Raw genomic sequence first — 20,010 nt, 5'->3', positions numbered from 1 at the left:
TAATAAACTTTAAATTAATATTTGTGTGGAATGTTCACATCAATTGGAAAAGCAGTATGTATTTGTTAAATTATTACTTGATTAAAAAGTTGTGGACAAAAATGTGGGTAGAAAATAATAAGGAAAGGGTGTAAATATTAGCCGGTGATCTATATTATAACGGGGATAATAAAAAGTTAAAATTGAATCATGAAAAGCACATCTTGTTCTTTTTTAATTCAGGTTTTATTAAGTCAGGGTAACTTGGTTATCATAGCTACATGTAACAGGAGTGAGATCCCCTTGGGACCAGAACTGACTTAAGTATTACTGAACCGATACCCCCATCTATACAGAGACACAGCAATACTATTATGACAACAGTATTGGAACAATATGATAGTGTCTGTTGTGGAAATATTATTTTCAATGTTCAAATCCAGAAATACAAATATGCTCATCCCCATCTTCACTCACATGTCAACAGAGAAATACTAAAATGTAAACACCTCCCCCACTCAACAACTGACAAGATAAAATATAATAAAATAAATAATCATAAATAGTGTAAGTAACACTACTTGTAACATAGGGACAGCTCTAGTGGGGATTGGGAGAGGTGGCAACACTGGAGCAGCAATGGTCAGTCAATACTCAATAAATTAAAAAGCAAACAGAGAAATCATACACATAAAAGACATACATTAAGACTGACACATTGAATAAAAGACATGTATGCACTTACACACGAGAGACAAGAAAACAATGAAACATGTAATTGTTCAAAAGTGCTTCAATACCTCTCGTTCATAATTATTAACTTCAAATAACTTAAAAAAGTGCAAAATGGCGGAGAAATAAATAGTCTTTCTGTCTTCAGGACTGCAATAGTGAATGATCGGAGGGAAATAATATACTGTACATGAAGTTAAAATGCTCCATCACTCTTGCCAATGCAGGTTAGTCAAACTTGGTCGTTTGAATGGGGCTCGAGAGAAGAATTGGCAGGTGTGGTGGTAATTCTAACCAAAAGGAGAGAGACTGTATTCTTCAACTTCATTATAAGATTAGCCAAAATGAAGCAATCAATAACAACCACTCAATCAGTGCATCGTTAGGAAAGCGCAATGAACAGAGTTGTATCTCTCCTCTTATAGAAAAAGTACAACCTATTTTGTCTACGTGGCAGTTTAGCAGATGTGCAGAAACAGGCCCTGGGAACAGAGATATAAAACGTAATTTAGCTCGTCTGTGTAGATCAAGATAGCTGATATCGCCACCACTCTGTTCCTCCCTGCTCTTCCCACTAAGTCACACAAGACAAGTCTGTATCAGTAAAAAAACTAACATATAACAATAGACAAATCTCGATGTAAAACAGCATAGTATGTCTAATTAAACAGTATAGTATGTAATTCATATTTCATTTCCACCACACAGGGTAAGGAGTTGTTAAGCTCCAGATGACAAGGCTCTCTCAACCCTCCTGTCCAAAGTCCTCTGTGAACTTCCTGACCTTGAACAAGTCCTCCGTGTTGACTGTGGGGCGCGTGGTGGACAGGGACCGCAGCATGTCAGACTGGAGGGCAGAGGACACAAAGCAGATAACAAACCATTAGCACTGTTCACACACAGCGGACAAACATATGAGCATGGTTTAGCATTTGTATAAATGTGTAATACCTCAATGTGTATGTTGAAAAACAGCATGTATGCATGAACAGAATGTGACTGAACATTGTGAGTGGCTCTAAATTATTGTATTTTCTTTTAGATACAGTCAATATTGGGCCTATATTAATTTCCAGCTACATTTGAATCATAGAAACTGATATTTTGAACGCTAGAAACTAACCCTATAAAGACATTTGTTTATTATAAAAAGCAAAAATGTTGATACAAAAACCTGTAATTGAAGTTACGGTCATTTTGTAATATTAGGTTTCTACACTGTGTTAAAGCACTACCACTACCACTACCCATTACATTGTACACTGTTTCTTTAAGAGCTTCAAGTTCATTGCTATAACATGATCAGGGCCAGTTGTTTTGGTTGGTTTTTGTGTTTCTTTTCTTTGACTGGTATTTCCAGCATTATCCACTAGGTTTGCTGCAGGTAGAACATCCTAGGAAATGGACATTAATTAATGGTCAATTAATCAATAAATCGGCCTGCCTGGTTGTGTGTAAATGTTTGGTGGGGGGGGATCACCTAAGCCAGGGGAGGCGTAGCTCTATGAATCTCATATTGCTCAAATGAACAGCAAACCTGGTTTCAAAAAACAGATATAGCAACAACTCAAGGCACAACTCCTCTCCCCTATTTATCAAATATATTTTGTGTGTATGTATTGATATAGTGTATAGGCTATGTGTGCCATTTTTAAATGTATGTAGTTCTGTCCTTGAGCTGTTCTTGTCTATTAATGTTCTGAATTATGTCATGTTTCATGTTTGTGTGGACCCCAGGAAGAGTAGCTGCGGCATTCGCAGCAGCTAATGGGGATCCTAATAAAATACCAAATACCTAAATGTAGACTAGCCTACCGGCACTGTATCTGTGAGCTGTTGGCAAGAGTGCACGTGCCAATACCATAGTAGGCACATTTTATATTTTGGGACAAAACTATCAGAAGACTAGAAAATTCAAATTTTACCTTCGATTGTTATTCAGTACATGAACACTTTACCAAAAAGGACATTTTGTCTGCAATATGTCATAAGGCACTGATTTTTATCCACAACAAGTCTGTTTGGTGGAAACACTACTGGTGGGAACATTTTATTTATGCAGATTTTAGAATATTCGCATGAAAATCCATTGTCAAATGGATAGAAACCTAGCTAATCCCTCTCCCTTTAAACTGCTAATCCCTCTCCCTTTAAACTGCCCCTAATTGACAAATGTTTTACTACAACTTCCAAGTCCATTGGAGAGGATCAGCTTGAGCAAAGTGAGGTGTAGAATCACTGATCTACAAATAATATTCCCTGACAAATAGGCTTTGTGCAATTAAGATTCATAGAGCTCCGCCTTCCCTGGCTTAGGCGATCCCCCACCAAACACTCACGCAATTAAAGAACATTTCTTAAGATTTGTTACCTGCAGCAAACCTAGTGGATAATGCTGGCATTACTGGTAAAAAAAACACAAAAATACAAACTGGCACTAGTTATGATCACTGATTTCCTGAAGAAGATATCTATCCCCTTTCCTTTCTTTCTGTGCCCCCAAATGTATGGATATACTGGAAATTAAGTAACCAGGTTATTAGCTAGCTAATGAGGTTAAAACAAATTCCCGCGAGTGGTTTTGGAACAGCCCGCTAAATGGTTTATGAATGTATAGCCAATTCACGATCGGAAGAAAAAAACATTGCGTTTGTAATATGGATCATATCTTTTTACCTGTTTACCTTTTTACAATCCGTTTTCCCTGTAGCAGTGGTGCAACCGTGACAGTAACAAATCTGCACTCACTCACTTTCTCTCTCGGGCACTCGAAAACAACGGTACAGCAAAGCCTTATCAATACAACAACTATTATCCGGGTGACAATTCATCAAGATGCACATCGCTCCCAAAATAAAATATCAGGTTGCATAGCAAAATATTTAGGAGCATATGTGACCAAAATGGTCACACTTCAGAGCCCTGGTTGTGGATGTGTGCTTGATACCATGCAGACGATGGGCTCCAGCAGCTTGTCGCTAGGCACTTCCATCCAGGTCATCTCTATGGCAGCTGGGTCCCCAGGCGAACACGGGGTCAGAAGGTCATCCACCATCAATTGACTGTTGGCACGGGACGCCCCTCGAACCTAGAATAGCATAACAAACAAACTATCTTAAATAGTCTTAATAGTAGGGAAAGAGATACACCTTTAATGTGGTGTACATGAGTCGACTACAATGGAGTTACTATATCAAGTGTATAACCTTTTTGAAGTGTGTGGCTGACTGCACTTTCCTGACAGGCTGCATGAGGGCATCTCGTACAATGATGCTGATGTCAGCCCCAGAGTAGCCTTCTGTCTTTTTGGCAAGCTGACGAAGGTCTGCGTCACTCAGGCTGTGGGGCGTGTTGCCCAGGTGCAGGCGGAACATCTGGGACCTAGCAGGCTCCTCTGGGAGAGGGATGTAGATACGCTTCTCAAACCTGACGGTGACATAATGTACTGATGAGAATGCTTGATGATTACTTTATTGCATCTGTTAGTATGGTGATTTTTCAGTAGCATATTGTGAAATAATAATGTAATGAAACAGAATACTTATGACTATAGCCTGGTGGGTGCTGATATAATCTATATAATGAATGTACTTGTGACTGCAGCCTGGTAGGGGCCCCCATTATTTTTTTAACCAAACTTTCACAGTTGCACCACAAATATAATAGGTTAAGTGATTTGTAGAGTGTTAAATGATTTGTAGTGGCGGGAAAAAGCCTGCCTCAAAGAAAGAACTTAGGGTGGGAAACAATAGTGGCCAAAGCCAAAAAGAGTTAATTTACATAGAGAGAAGTGACTATGTATGTAATGTAAGGATGAAACTGTATAAAAGGAGTGTGCTGTTGCTGGGAAAAACAGTTGATCCGTGGACCAGCTCGGCTTGTTACATTTGAATTCACAAGTTCCGGTATCTGAGAAATATTATTGGACCAATATTTCTACGACATTAGGAAATTATTTTAGCTTGAACAATACAAAACCAAAAAAATCCAATTTTGGGTGCTTATCTATTGTTCTACAAACATTTCAAGAAAAATCCAGGGCTGGTCTTCCACTCAATGGAATCTACATGAATAGGTACACACAGTTTCAGCAAATATTCAGGCTTTATCATTACTTCTGTGAATATGTTAAACAACAAACCTATGTCCCATCCCAACTTGACCCTGTCCTCCTATTTTGACCACTGACCTTCTGCGGATGGCAGCATCCAGAACCCAGGGAATGTTAGTGGCCCCAAGGGTAAGGATTCCATCATTGTTGTTGCCCACACCTGTCAATCAGAGAGGAGGAATGAGAACTCTATATAAGCCTGTTGCTCATATGGAACGTGCATTGAATCGGAAAGGTTCAAGTCAACTGATGGAGAGGATTAAGTCTGATGGAGAGGATTAAGTCTTCTCTGATGAGGTGTTTGTTTGGTCTGAAGTGTAATAGCTGTCTTGGCAGATGGTGGGGAGTGGGTGTAGTGACTAATCTCTCACCTTGCATCTGTACCAGGAACTCTGTCTTGATCCGCCGGGCTGCCTCACTCTCATTCTCATTCCTGGAGCCACAGAGCGAGTCCACCTCGTCAATAAAGATGATGGAGGGCTTGTGCTGGCGGGCAAGATCAAACAGGTTCTTCACCAGTCTGACGGATGGAGAGAGAAAGAGAGGCACAAACATTTCACAGGACACATGAGTATGAGTGAGAAAAAATGGATCTAATCAGTTGTGGATGCATGCATAATGGGGATTTACACAAACAGTAGAATTACAAATAAAAATTATGTCTCACTTCTCACTCTCTCCAAGCCACTTGGACATGAGGTCTGATGATGACACAGAGAAGAAGGTGGAGTTGTTGGCTTCTGTGGCTACTGCTTTGGCCAGGTAAGACTTTCCTGTCCCAGGGGGTCCAAAGAGTAGAATCCCTCTCCATGGAGTGCGTTTGCCTGCAACCAGAGACAAATTCAAGCATAACGAACAAATAGACAGAATACACATACAGTAGTATATCGTTATGGTGACACGTCCACACAGAAGATAGTGAGAAAGATGATGTTTGGGAGAAATAAAGACATTCTAACCTGTGAAGAGGTGAGGGAATTTAATGGGCAAGATTACGGCTTCCTTCAAGGCCTCCTTAGCTCCCTCTAGTCCAGCCACATCGTTCCACCGGACATTGGGCTTTTCCATTACAATGGCACCTGTACCAGGACAAGAATCAGTGAAGCATCTAAGTTAATTTCCTTCATGTACATGAGAGACACAGTTTAGACAGCCGACATGTGAAAGAGGAGATAAACACACTCACCCATTAGTTGCTCTTGCAGTTTCTTTCTCTCTGGATTTTCACCCTCGCTGTCACTGTCACTCCTAGAAGGAATATACATTTCTAAATGTGAAACAAACTATTTGGTGCTGGTGACTGTGTGGCCCTTGTCATTGTCTGCAATGCATGCATGCACAGTTTTTATGATCTATTTTCAAAGTGTTATTTCCTAGGTATGCTTTTGTTAATGCAGGACAGTGTCTGTGTGAACAAATGTGTGACAACTTACTTATCATTACTCTGTGCTTCCTTGACAGGCTTCTTCCCCGCTTTGTCTTTGTTCTTCAAGTAATCTTTGAGTTTCTCTGCCCGGTCTAGGTACTGCATACACTTCCCACGTATGCTCTCCTTTGCCTTGTCACTGTGTGCATCATCTGTAGAAAATAAATAAAAAAACATTACTTTTTAACCACCTTCCATCCATTAAGTATTTTCTAAATCAATGTTTACCTCCCAAAAACACAAGCTATGTTCCCCTCTGCACACTTAAAAAAATTGGACTGCGGCCAGTAGAAGATGACATTTTACACTCACACTTGACAGCATGCAGGAAGTACTCCACTGCATGCTGGTAAAGGCGCAAAGCCTCCTCATAGTTCTTGTTCTTATCCTCCTCTGTGGCTTTGGTCACAAGATCTATCGCTTTCTGCGTAAAAGAAGAGAAAGGAAGGGATGAAAGATATACATGAAAACATCATGGTAGAGTCCAGTAACTGTGATAAGTAAAAGCTGACATTAACAGACAACAGTGGAGGCTGCTGAGGGGAGGACGGCTCATAATAATGGCCGGTATGGCGTGAATGGAATGGGTTCAAACACATGGTTTTCATGTGTTTGATACCATTCCATTCACGCCATTCCAGCCATTACTTCATTCCAGCCATTATTATGAGCCGTCCTCCCCTCAGCAGCCTCAACTGACAGAGAAGTAATTACCTACCAGCCTAATACTTATAATAAATAGACTTGACAATCCATTAAGGACATCATTGCCTAAGTATCAGTAGCTGAGAAATCCCAACTCTCCATGTACAAGTACAACGCATTTGAGTGGCGACAAGTGTGGGCGGACTGGTGCTCCGACTACATTGAGTCACTGTCAGTCGATACTTACTAGCTGTAAAAATCTTAAAGCCTTACTGTGTACTTATGTTTGTCCTGTGTAAAGAGGCATTTCTATGTTTGCTGAAACCCATACTTTTAATAAATCTTTGGTCAAATAGAACCATTGACTGTTTTCTCATTTCTGTTGCTCCAAGGCTGCATTTACACAGGCAGCCCAATTCAGATTTTCCCCCCACTAATTAGTCTTTTGACCAAGCACATCAGATCTGGGGCGGCAGGTAGCCTGGCGGTTAATTGGGTCAGTAACCGAAAGGTCGCTGATTCGAATCCCTGAGCAAGGTGGAAAGATCTACCGTTCTGCCCTTGAGCAAGGCAGTTAACCCCGACAACATCTGCCTGCGCCGTGGATGTCGATTAAGGCAGCCCCCCGCACCTCTCTGATTAAGAGGGGTTGGGTTAAATGCATTCAGTTGTGCAACTGACTAGGTATCCCCTTTATTTTCACATCAGATCTTTTTCAGAGCTGACCTGATTGGTCAACAGACCAATTAGTGAATAAAAGATCAGAATTTCGCTATCTGTGTAAATGCAGCATAAAATGGCAACTCAGCGCAAATGCATGTGCCAGTTGAATATCAGATTACATAGGCCTACGTCTACAAATACTCATTGTCCAAATGAGGAAACAGTCGGTGGCTGTATTTGACAAACGTTTTATTAAAAAATATGGATTTCAGCAGACAAAAAAAGCCCAGACTTTACACAAAACAAACATAGAAACAATAGTAAGAATTTAAGATTTTGTACTCGTCGCCACTCAACTTCCTTGTACTTGTACAGTGCCTTCAGAAAATATTCATACACCTTGACTTTTTCCACATTTTATTGTGCTACTTTCTGAATTAAAAATGGATTAACTAGACTTTTTTTTATCACCAATTTACACACAACCCCATAATGTCAAAGTAAAAAACATTTTTTAGGGTATACTTGGCCTTGTGTTTTAGGTTATTGTCCTGCTGAAAGGTGACTGTCTCCCAGTGTCTGTTGGAAAGCAGACTGAACCAGGTTTTCCTCTAGGATTTGGCCTGTGTTTAGCTCTATTCCGTTTATTTTTATTTAAAAAAAACCTCCCTAGTGCTAGCCGATGACAAGCATACCCATAACATGATACAACCACTCCCATGCTTGAAAATATGAGAGTGGTACTCAGTGATGTGTTGTGTTGGATTTGCCCCATACATAACGCTTTGTATTCAGTCCATAATAAAGTGAATTTTTTGCAGTTTCACTTTAGTGCTCTATTGCGAACAGGATGCATGTTTTTGAATATTTGTTATTCTGTACAGGCTTCCTTCTTTTCGCTCTGTCATTTAGGTTAGTATTGTGGAGTAACTACACTGTTGTTGATCCATCCTCAGTTTTCTCCTGTCACAGCCATTAAACTCTGTAACTGTTTTAAAGTCACCTGGCCTAATGGTGAAATCTCTGAGCGGTTTCCTTCCTCTCCAGCAACTTAGTTAGGATGGAAGTCTGTATCTTTGTAGTGACTGGGTGTATTGATACACCATCCAAAGTATAATTAATAACTTCACCATGCTCAAAGGGATATTCAATGTCTGCTTTTTTTAACCAATTGGTTCCCTTCTTTGTGAGGCATTGGAAAACCTCCCTGGTCTTTGTGGTTGAATCAGTGTTTGAAATTCCCTGCTCGACTGAGGGACCTTATAGATAATTGTATGTGTGGGGTACAGAGATGAGGTAGTCATTCAAAAATCATGTTAAAACTATTATTACACACACAGAGTGAGTCCATGCAACTTATTATGTGACTTGTTAAGCACATGTTTACTCCTGAAGTTATTTAGGCTTGCAATAACAAAGGGGTTGTATACTTATTGACTCAAGACAGTTCAGCTTTTTTTTTTAAATTATGAATTTGTAAACATCTCTAAAAACATCATTGCACTTTGACATTGTGGGGTATTGTGTGTATGCCTGTGACACAACATCTCAATTTAATACATTTTAAATTCAGGCTGCAATACGATAAAATGTAGAAAAAGTCAAGGGGCGTTAATACATTCTAAAGGCACTGTACGTGGAGAGTTGAGATTTCTCAGCTTAAGTAACAGTTACATGTGTCACCGACAACAAGTGTAGCTAGCTAGTTACCTAGCTAGATTAAACACTCTATGGTTGGTAGCTAATAATGTACAATTCAATAACAGCTAACCCATTCATCGACGCTAACTACCTTTAGCGCCTATTGACGATAGTATCTTCTGGCCGGGGAAGTTTTAATAAGAGCTCCAACGCTCATTCTGAACGTTAAAACGCAGAACTTGCAGTACGGTTTTGGAAACAAGGAATTTATCTTTCACATCAGCAAGAAATTATAATAAAAAATTGTTAAATTACTACACCTTTATAGGGTTAGGGTTCCCACACGCCCGTATTTCCATGTTACGGCGCTTGTTTACGGAAAACAGACGGAAGATAAGAGGCATATCTGTCCTAATTAACGTTAATTATCTGCGTCTCCGAACACCTGTGTTTAAATGGAAGACGGACGCCAAAAACATGTCACTGAAAAATACTGTTGGCTAGAACTAAGTTAAAACCGGTTAAAACAGTGTACATTAAGTGTATATTTTGCATTTGTGACATTATTTTGATGTGATATGTAAGTAGAGGGGTTTATGTTTCCATAACCGTACCAAAAATGAGAATCGATTCACGGTTAGATGCAGTATTCGGCTGTTTTGGCTGCCAGAGCCAATTCGACTCTAAACAGAACATGTAAGGTCCTTGGACTATAAAAAGTTAGGCTACTTTAGTCCATTATTGGGCTAAATAACAGCATACAATTTAACTGGTAACTAACACTAACTATAAGTTTAACTTATGTGGCTAGCAAGCTACACAATACATTGGTATATACAGCCTGAAACTAATGCCTGCAAAATCGTGTTAATATTCCTTACAAGCCAGAATGTTGAATACAATAACATTTTTATTTACTCTTGTTGGTTTTCTGTGCGGTTTGTCCTTCAGCTGTACGAAATTTGAGACTAAAGGTCCACAGGAAAATATTGTTTACCAGACTTTTTAGAGAGCCTGTAGGTACAGTGGGGAGAACAAGTATTTGATACACTGCCGATTTTGCAGGTTTTCCTACTTAAAAAAGCATGTAGAGGTCTGTAATTTTTTATCATATGTACACTTCAACTGTGAGACACGGAATCTAAAACAAAAATCCAGAAAATCACATTTGTATGATTTTTAAGTAATTAATTTGCATTTTATTGCATAACATAAGTATACGTATAAGTATTTGATACATCAGAAAAGCAGAACTTAATATTTGGTACAGAAACCTTTATTTGCAATTACAGAGATCATACGTTTCCTGTAGTTCTTGACCAGGTTTGCACACACTGCAGCAGGGATTTTGGCCCACTCCTCCATACAGACCTTCTCCAGATCCTTCAGGTTTCGGGGCTGTCACTGGGCAATACGGACTTTCAGCTCCCTCCAAAGATTTTCTATTGGGTTCAGGTCTGGAGACTGGCTAGGCCACTCCAGGACCTTGAGATGCTTCTTACGGAGGAACTCCTTAGTTGCCCTGGCTGTGTGTTTCGGGTCGTTGTCATGCTGGAAGACCCAGCCACGACCCATCTTCAATGCTCTTACTGAGGGAAGGAGGTTGTTGGCCAAGATCTCGCGATACATGGCCCCATCCATCCTCCCCTCAATACGGTGCAGTCGTCCTGTCCCCTTTGCAGAAAAGCATCCCCAAAGAATGATGTTTCCACCTCCATGCTTCACGGTTGGGATGGTGTTCTTGGGGATGTACTCATCCTTCTTCTTCCTCCAAACACGGCGAGTGGAGTTTAGACCAAAAAGCTATATTTTTGTCTCATCAGACCACATGACCTTCTCCCATTCCTCCTCTGGATCATCCAGATGGTCATTGGCAAACTTCAGACGGGCCTGGACATGCGCTGGCTTGAGCAGGGGGACCTTGCGTGTGCTGCAGGATTTTAATCCATGACGGCGTAGTGTGTTACTAATGGTTTTCTTTGAGACTGTGGTCCCAGCTCTCTTCAGGTCATTGACCAGGTCCTGCCGTGTAGTTCTGGGCTGATCCCTCACCTTCCTCATGATCATTGATGCCCCACGAGGTGAGATCTTGCATAGAGCCCCAGACCGAGGGTGATTGACCGTCATCTTGAACTTCTTCCATTTTCTAATAATTGTGCCAACAGTTTTATACAGGTAACGAGTTCAAACAGGTGCAGATAATACAGGTAATGAGTGGAGAACAGGAGGGCTTCTTAAAGAAAAACAAACAGGTCTGTGAGAGCCGGAATTCTTACTGGTTGGTAGGTGATCAAATACTTATGTCATGCAATAAAATGCAAATTAATTACTTAATCATACAATGTGATTGTCTGGATTTTTGTTTTAGATTCCGTCTCTCACAGTTGAAGTGTACCTATGATAAAAATTACAGACCTCTACATGCTTTGTAAGTAGGAAAACCTGCAAAATCGGCAGTGTATCAAATACTTGTTCTCCCCACTGTATATGGTTCAATAGCTATTGAACCAAGCATACCATGACAATGAAAATGGTATATTCTGAATCAGGGGATGATGGAGAAGAATCCCAACTTTTTTTGTGGGGGAATTTTAGATTTTTTTGAAAGAAAATTCAAACACAAAAAATGTGCCTTGATTCAGAATTTACCATAAGATAAGATGGCACCGATGGAGATTGTCGAAATCTTACGTGCGCCAACCCGACTTTGTTATTTTGTGACTATTTTTGTGTTTATCCTTACTTTTTTTGTGTAGAAAGCTCACACCATTATCACCTATGACCGCCAAGTACTTTTAAACTACGAATCGACAGCTGCAAACCTCAACTTCGACATTGATTTTGGCTCCTACTTCAACTCAGCTGTTTCGTTGTTTACACCGGACCCTACTCCATTGTTCGGGCTACCCAAGTGACGCAAGCGAGGGCTACAGTCCTTGTTAGACGCAAAAAAAAATCATCCGGCACTCCCCTCTGTTTTATTGGCAAATGTCCAGTCACTTGAGAACAAGATGGATGAGCTCCGTTTGAGAGTTTCCTACCAACGGGACTTGAAAAGCTGTACTATTCTATGCTTTTAAGAAACTTGGCTGACGGGCGATATGGACATAAAAGTCTAGGGTTTCTCCATGCTTTGTCGTGACCAGACAGCGGACTCTGGCAAAATCAAAGGGGGAGAAGTGGGCCTCTTCATAAACAACTGGTGCGCTGCTTCAAGTGTGAAGGAACTCACAAGCTTTTGCTTACGTGAGCTTTCATCTGTAATCATCACTGCTGTCTACTGTCGTGGAAAATTGCAAGATTATGTTATAATGATTGTAAGATTATGTTATAATGCTTCTATTGCATTATAATGGTTGTTTTTATTCGACAGAATAGAGTATTGTGTGTGTGTTCCACTGAGGATGGGCCTCTATGAGATAGCACTGACAGAGGAGACTTACGATGTCTTTGGGTGATAAAACCTAAAGAACATTCCAGAGAACATGAGCTAATGGTTCTGTTCTATGCCGTACCAGGGAGAGACGGTTCCCTTTTGGAGTAAGGGGGCCAGACACTGGTCTTATACAATGAAAACTGTTGACACAGCAGTAACTGTCTGCTATGTTTAATAGATATCTTTCATACAAATCTTAACCTTTGTGAACTGTTCCTAAGATCTGTGGTTCGTTAGTGTAAGTAAGAGAGGGGTGTATCTTGGCTATAAAATATTTTTGTACTTTTCTGTTGGTACTTCTCAACGGTTCATTAGAAATAGTGAATTGTTGAAGGTCAAACGCTATTGCAAAGTTTATTATTATTAAAGATGTAGTTTAAGTATAACTCTGACTGGTGTGTAGTTTGTAACGCTACTCATTTGGTAAAGCAGAAATATGCCACCACACTACATCCCACCACAAAACGAGAATAGCACTAAGTAGGCACTCAAAGAGCTGTACAGGGCCATAAACAAGCAAGAAAACGCACAACCAGAGGCAGTGGGCGGAGACTTTAACATGGGAATCCTAAAATGCATTTTACCCCACTTTTACCAATATGTCTCCTGCGCCACAAGAGGCGCTAACAATCTGGGCAACTTTTACTCTACCTAGAGAAATGTATACAAGGCCCTCCCTCGCCCTCCCTTTGGCAAACCAGGCCATGACTCCATACTCCTTCCTGTTTACAAGCAAAAACTCAAACAGGAAATACCAGTGACGCACTCAGTACGGAATTGGTCCGACAAAAGCTGACGCTAAGGTACAAGACTTCTTCGCTAGCACAGACTGGAATATGTTCAGGGATTCATCCGATAACATTGAGGAGTTTACCATATCAGTCACGGACTTCATCAATAAGTGCATCGACAACGTCGTCCCCACAGTGACCATATGTACGTAAACTCACCAAAAGCAAGGATTACAGGCAGTATTAAGGAAGTTAGAGGTAGTTTTGCCAGCCAATGCTAAATACCGCAATGACTGCACTCACATCTGTAACCATGAAATGCTTTGAAAGGCTGGTCATGGCACACATCAACACCATCATCCCAGACACCCTAGGCCAACTCCAATTTGAATACCGCCCCAACAGATCCACAGATGACACAATCTCTATTGAACACAGAGAAATACCTACAGTACATTCGGAAAGTATTCAGACCACTTCCCTTCTTCCAAACTTTGTTAAGTTACAGCCTTGTTCTAAAACGGATTACATTATATTTTTCCTCGTCACTCTACACACAATGCCCCACAATGACAAAGTGAAAACAGTTTTTTTTTTGTTTTTTTTGTAACGTAAGTATTCAGACCCTTTGCTTTGAGACTCGAAATTGAGCTCAGGTGCATCCTGTTTCCATTGATCATCCTTGAGATGATTCTACAACTTGATTGGAGTCCACCTGTGGTAAATTCAATTGATTTGACATGATTTGGAAAGGCACACACCTGTCTATATTTGTTAGTTAGTTGTTGACAGTGCATGTCAGAGCAAAAACCAAGGCATGAGGTAAAAGGAATTGTCCGTAAGCTTGTGACAGGATTGTGAAAGGATTGTGTCAAGGCACAGATCTGGGGAAGGGTATCCAAACATTTCTGCAGCATTGAAGGTCCCCAAGAACACAGTGGCCTCCATCATTCTTAAATGGAAGAAGTTTGGAAGCACCAAGACTCTTCATAGAGCTGGCCGCCCGGCTAAACTGAGCAACTGTGGTAAAAAGGTGACGAGAACCTGATGGTCACTCTGACAGAGCTCTGGAGTTCCTCTGTGGAGATGGGAGAATCTTGCAGAAGGACAACCATCTCTTCAGCACTCCACCAATCAGGCCTTTCTGGTAGAGTGGCCAGAGGGAAGCCACTCCTCAGTAAAAGGCACATGACAGGCCCGATAGGAGTTTTCCAAAAGGCACCTAAAGGACTCTCAGACCATGAAAAACAAGATTCATTGGTCTGATGAAACCAAGATTGAACGCTTTGGCATGATTGCCAAGCATCACGTCTGGAGGAAACCTGGCTCCATCCCTACGGTGAAGCATGGTGGTGGCAGCATCATGCTGTGGGGATGTTTTACAGCGACAGGAACTGAGAGACTAGTCAGGATCGAGGGAAAGACGAACGGAGCAAAGCACAGAGCGAGATCCTTGATGAAAACCTGCTCCAAAGCACTCAAGACCTCAGACTGGGGCGAAGGTTCACCTTCCAACAGGACAACGACCCTAAGCATACAGCCAAAACAACGCAGGAGTGGCTTCGGGACAAGTCTCAATGTCCTTGAGTGGCCCAGCCAGAGCCTGGACTTGAACCAGATCGAACATCTCTGGAGAGATCTGAAAATAGCTGTGCAGCGACACTCCCCATTCAAACTAACAGAGCTTGAGAGGATCTGCAGAGAAGAATGGGAGAAACTCCCCAAATACAGGTGTGCCACGCTTGTATCATCATACCCAAGAAGACTTGAGGCTGTAATCGCTGCCAAAGGTGATTCAACAAAGTACTGAGTAAAGGGTCCGAATACTTATGTAAATGTGATATTATTATTATATATATTTTTTTTTACATATATATACATTTGCAGACATTTCTAAAAACATGTTTTTGCTTCATCATTATTGGGTATTGTGTGTAAACAATTGAATTAATTTTAGAATAAGGCTGTAACGTAAAACAAAATGTGGAAAAAGTCAAGGGGTCTGAATAGTTTCCGAATGCAATGTATGTGAGAAAAATGTCCATTGAATAATGCACACTGCTCTCTCCCACCTGGACAATAGGAATACCTACTGTACGTGAGAATACTGTTCATTGACTAAAGCTCAGCGTTCAACACCATAGTCTCCTCCAAGCTATCCCCAAGCTCGGGACCCTGGGACTGAACACCTCCCTCTTCAACTGGATCCTGGACTTTCTGACGGCCATCCCCAGGTGGTGAGGGTAGGTAACACCACATCTGCCACGCTGACCCTCAACACGGAGGCCCCTCAGGGGTGTGTGCTTAGGCTCCTCCTGTACTCCCTTTTCACCCACAACTGTGTGGCCACACACAACTCCAACACCATCATCAAGTTTGCTGACAACACGACGGTGGTAGGCCTGATCGCCAACAACAATGTGAGAGCCTACAGGGAGGAAGTCGAAGACCCTGCAGTGTAGTGACAGGACAACAACCTCTCCCTCAGCAAGACAAAGGAGCTGATCGTAGACTACAGGAAACAGAGGGGCGAGCACGACCCCATCCACATCGACAGAGCTGTAGTGGAGCGGGTTGAGAGCTTCAAGTTCCTCCGTGTCCACATCACTAAGGATCTATCATGGTACACACAACACAGTCGTGAAGAAGGCGCGACAGCGCCTCTTTTTCCTTCAGGTGTATGTTAAGATTTGGCATGGCCTCTCAGATCCTCAAAAAGTTATACAGCTGCACCATTGAGAGCATCTCGACTAGCTGCATCACCGCTTGGTATGGCAATTGCACCACCCTTGATCGCAAGGCACTACAGAGAGTGGTGCGGACAGCCCAGTACATCACATGGGCCGATCTCCCTGCCATCCAGGACCTCTATACCAGGAGGTGTCAGAGGAAGGCATGGAAAATTGTCAGGACCCCAGCCACAGCCTGTTCACTCTGCTACCACATGGCAAGTGGTACCGTTGAACCAAGTCTGGACCAAAAGGCACCTGGGGTCGTTCCACCTCAAAAAGCACAAGAAAGAGGATTTCGACACACACCATCTCAGATTGTTCTGAAATGTTTTTTGTTGTTGTTAGAAACAAAAACAAAAACAATTAACATTCCTGCCTAATTTAAAAAATATATATAATTCGATTTCTGAGAAATTAAGCAAATTGATTGCACCCAAATTGTTCATTTTAATTAATAGGATAATATAACAATAATATATTACCTAACATACGATTTGGACCAAACTTTTTTCTAACAATGAGTTAGACATGAGGAATCCAAAGAAACGGCCAAAAGCCACCCACGAACCCTTCACACCCCATGCCAATCCCACCCCACCAATGAGTATACAATCTCAGTTTTCTATGTCTGAAATGTAGTATGGAGCTTCGGCTCGGAATATTGTTTCTTCATCCTATGTAATGTATTTCCAGTGAATTTGGTGAGTTTTTCCCCCCCTGTTCTGAGAAATTAGTCATTGTTAAGTCAGTTAGGTTTTTGTCCCATCCTACATCCGGATATTACCAGGTTCTGACCACTAGATGGTGCTGTTCTAGGCGATTTATTTTTTAAATACCCCCCCCACCCACTTTAAAGGGCTAGTTCACTCAAATTACATATTGCTTTGACAGCAATCCATGCGTTGGTTTTATTGTCCACTGTTTTTCAAATGCTAACTTTTTAGCATTTGTAGCACAAATCCGATGCAAGTCATTAGCTAGGTTTCCATCCAATTGGCGACAGATTTTCATGCGAATATTCTAAAATCTGCATAAAAACAATATGCACATTTTCCCAACAGAGATGTGTTTCCATCAAATTGACTTGTTGCGGATAAAAGGATGTGTGTGATGACATAGTGTACATAAAAATAACTTGCAGTTAAATTCTCATGTACCGAATAAAAACTACAAGTTAAATGGGTTTCCATCATATTTTCAACTGTACTGATTGTTTTGTCATAAAAAACGGTGTGTTATATTATATATTGAATGTGGCCATTCTGGTCTAGGAACGTGTACTCTAGCCACCAGCTCGCAGATACAGTGGGAATAGCGTGCATGATGAGATTATTACGGACAAAAGAGCGAGATTCTTTTTATTTGCCAAACGGCAGCCAAGCATCGATCAGCATGTCACCAGAATAAGACCCTCAATATTTATTGGAAAGGAGCATCAAGCTCATCACCGTGCACTTTCACCACTCTGTGAAGTTCATCATAACTTATTTAATCAGTAGCCTAATAAACTGCATGCTTTCCCCAGTCGTAGTGGGAGGACCACACAACATACATTGCGTGAATCCAAGTTTACTTCGATATGGTTATTATATGAATATTTGCGCATAAAGGTGTTTCCAACGCAATTTCTCACATAAGTAATTTTACCAACACAAAAAGATCCCATCTGGTCTAGCGTATTTTGGAAAGTTTCCTGACAAATTTCCATCAGCCCTGTCCTGACATTTTTTATCCAACATGTACTTTACTCGCATAAAATGGTTGGATGGAAACCTGGTTAATGGTACCTATATAAACTTTTTACACTTCCTGTCCAAATCATCCTGAAGTATCTGAAAATGTATTGTGTTACTCAATTATGTATTTCTGTCTATAATAAAGCCCTTTTGTTGTGAAAAACTCATTCTGATTGGCTGGGCCTGGCTGCCAAGTGGGTGGGCTTATGCCCTCCCAGGCTCACTCATGGTTGCATCCCTGCCCAGTCATGTGAAATCCATAGATTAGGGCCTAATGCATTTATTTATATTGACTGATTTCCTTATATGAACTGTAACTCAGTAAAATCTTTGAAATTGTTGCCTTTTGCGTTTATATTTCTGTTCAGTATATATAGAAAATAAATCTCCTTCTGGTGCTCCTTACATTCTGTTTGTTGCCTAATGTTTTTAAAGTTGGGAGCAGTGTGTGTAGGTCATGTGTTTTTGCAGGAGAAAGTGGTGTGTGTGTGTTTATTTGAGAAAGGGAGACAGAGAGAGTGTGTGAGGGAGGGAGAGTGTGTGTGTTTTAAAGAGTAAAGAAGGTTTCATTCAGTGTTTTCCCCTTACTGCCACAATGACATGCAGATCATTATGCATGTATATTCCTTCCTCCTATTCCTCCAGCCAAATCACAGGTAGGCCTTTGCAAATATGAGCAAATCAGCCATTCTATGCACCATTCTGTTATTGTAAACAGTGTGAAGTTAAATTCAATATGTGCTGTATTGAGTAGAAGTGTGAATATCAGTGACAGGTTTTTTGTGTAGCCTAGCAAATGCGCATAACGTTTCGAAAACGGGAACAAGCATTGGGGCGAACAGAAAGCTAAGTAACTCAATTTTCCCCCCGTGGTATCGCGATACTACTCACTATCGTGATACTACTCGGTATTATGATACTTGGCCTGGTATCAAATCCTTAGGAAAATGTTGGTATTGTGACAACACACACACACTCCCTACATTTGCTGATGCAGCTCTGTTATTATCTATCTTGATTGCCTAGTCATTTTAACCCCTACCTACATATTACCTCAACTACCTTGTACCCCCTGCACATTGACTCGTGACTGGTCAATTGCTATTTACTGTGTTACTATTTTCTATTTATATTTGCCAATTTTCTTACTTTTTAAACTCTGCATTGTTGGGAAAGGACTAAGTAAGCATTTCACGGTAGTCTACACGTGTTGTATTCAACTCCAGAGTGGTGCAGCGGTCTAAGGCACTGCATCTCAATGCTAGAGGCGTCACTACAGACCCTGGTTGGGAGTCCCATAGGGCGGCGCACAATTGGCCCAGCGTTGTCTGGGCTAGGGTTTGGCTGGGGTAGGCCCTCATTTTAAATAAGAATTTATTCTTAACCGACTTGCCTAGTTAAATAAAGGTTAAATGTGACAAATAAAATTGTATTTAATTTAGTGTTTTCATTGTCATGGCATAGTTGGTTCAATAACAATTGACGAGAGAAGACCGAATATCCAATATAAAACTAACTTTACCTGGGTGCTGAACCGTCCATATAACTACCTACCCGCTCTCAGAAAAAGTCGGGTAAACAATATTTTGCTGTAGATATTTTTGTTTAAAATTTCAAGCAGCTGAAAGACAAACCGACAAATGTCATTTTATATAACATTCTGGCTTGTAAGTCTTGTAATTTACACGATTTGCAGACATTAGATTCAGGCTGTATATAACAATTAGTTGTATTACAGCCTGGTTAATCACACTACACATAATGAATGCAGTATTAGCACATCAATGGTGAGAGATTATGTTTACACAGTTATCATTAGATAACTAGCTAGCTAACCTACCTGTAATGTTGACGTTGTCATTTCATCTCACTCTGCACTCCACCCAAATTCCTGTCTCTGATGCTAATTCAAGTTACCTTTCAAAATATGTTTGCAATATTTTCAGAGGGGAGGTTGCTGCATGACTAAGGTTAACTACGCTTGCCTCTTTCTGTGACAGCCGCGGTTTTCACTAGTTACCACAGCCAAAGTCATCATTGGCTATATATCGTAAAAATGCATTTTTGGTCTTAATTTAGGGTTAGGAATAAGGTTAGCAGTGTGGTTAGGTTTAAAATCAGATTTTAAGAAGATACATTGTAGAAATAAACGGGGTTTAGCCATTACTTTGTGGCTGT

The 20,010-nt window shown here is 40.8% G+C and overlaps 1 protein-coding gene across 1 annotated transcript; it reads right to left on the bottom strand.

The window, feature by feature from the left end:
- Positions 1-230: 230 nt before the first annotated feature.
- On the bottom strand, positions 231-19,961 carry LOC120066203 (vacuolar protein sorting-associated protein 4A-like). The gene is made up of 11 exons (XM_039017401.1): positions 19,673-19,961; positions 6,561-6,672; positions 6,256-6,400; positions 6,009-6,070; positions 5,782-5,901; positions 5,490-5,646; positions 5,194-5,342; positions 4,901-4,982; positions 3,918-4,137; positions 3,659-3,799; positions 231-1,558 (listed from the first exon to the last, which is right to left on the bottom strand). Exons 1-11 carry the CDS (start codon positions 19,691-19,693, stop codon positions 1,457-1,459), a joined length of 1,311 nt encoding a protein of 436 aa, XP_038873329.1. The 5' UTR covers positions 19,694-19,961; the 3' UTR covers positions 231-1,456.
- Between the last annotated feature and the right edge of the window lie 49 nt (positions 19,962-20,010).

This window comes from Salvelinus namaycush, chromosome 21 (genome assembly GCF_016432855.1).
Source record: "Salvelinus namaycush isolate Seneca chromosome 21, SaNama_1.0, whole genome shotgun sequence".
In the NCBI taxonomy this organism is placed as follows: domain Eukaryota; kingdom Metazoa; phylum Chordata; class Actinopteri; order Salmoniformes; family Salmonidae; genus Salvelinus; species Salvelinus namaycush.
The sequence above is the reverse complement of the archived record's forward strand: the minus strand, read 5'-3'. Positions and strand labels throughout refer to the sequence as shown.

Excerpts from the sequence above, each read along its gene's own strand:
- LOC120066203 (XM_039017401.1), bottom strand. The coding sequence starts at position 19,693 with ATGACAACGTCAACATTACAG. Across the intron at positions 5,902-6,008 it reads ACTGCAAGAGCAACTAATGG|GTGCCATTGTAATGGAAAAG; the intron begins GTGAGTGTGTTT and ends GTCCTGGTACAG. Across the intron at positions 1,559-3,658 it reads TGGAGCCCATCGTCTGCATG|TCTGACATGCTGCGGTCCCT; the intron begins GTATCAAGCACA and ends TCTGCCCTCCAG.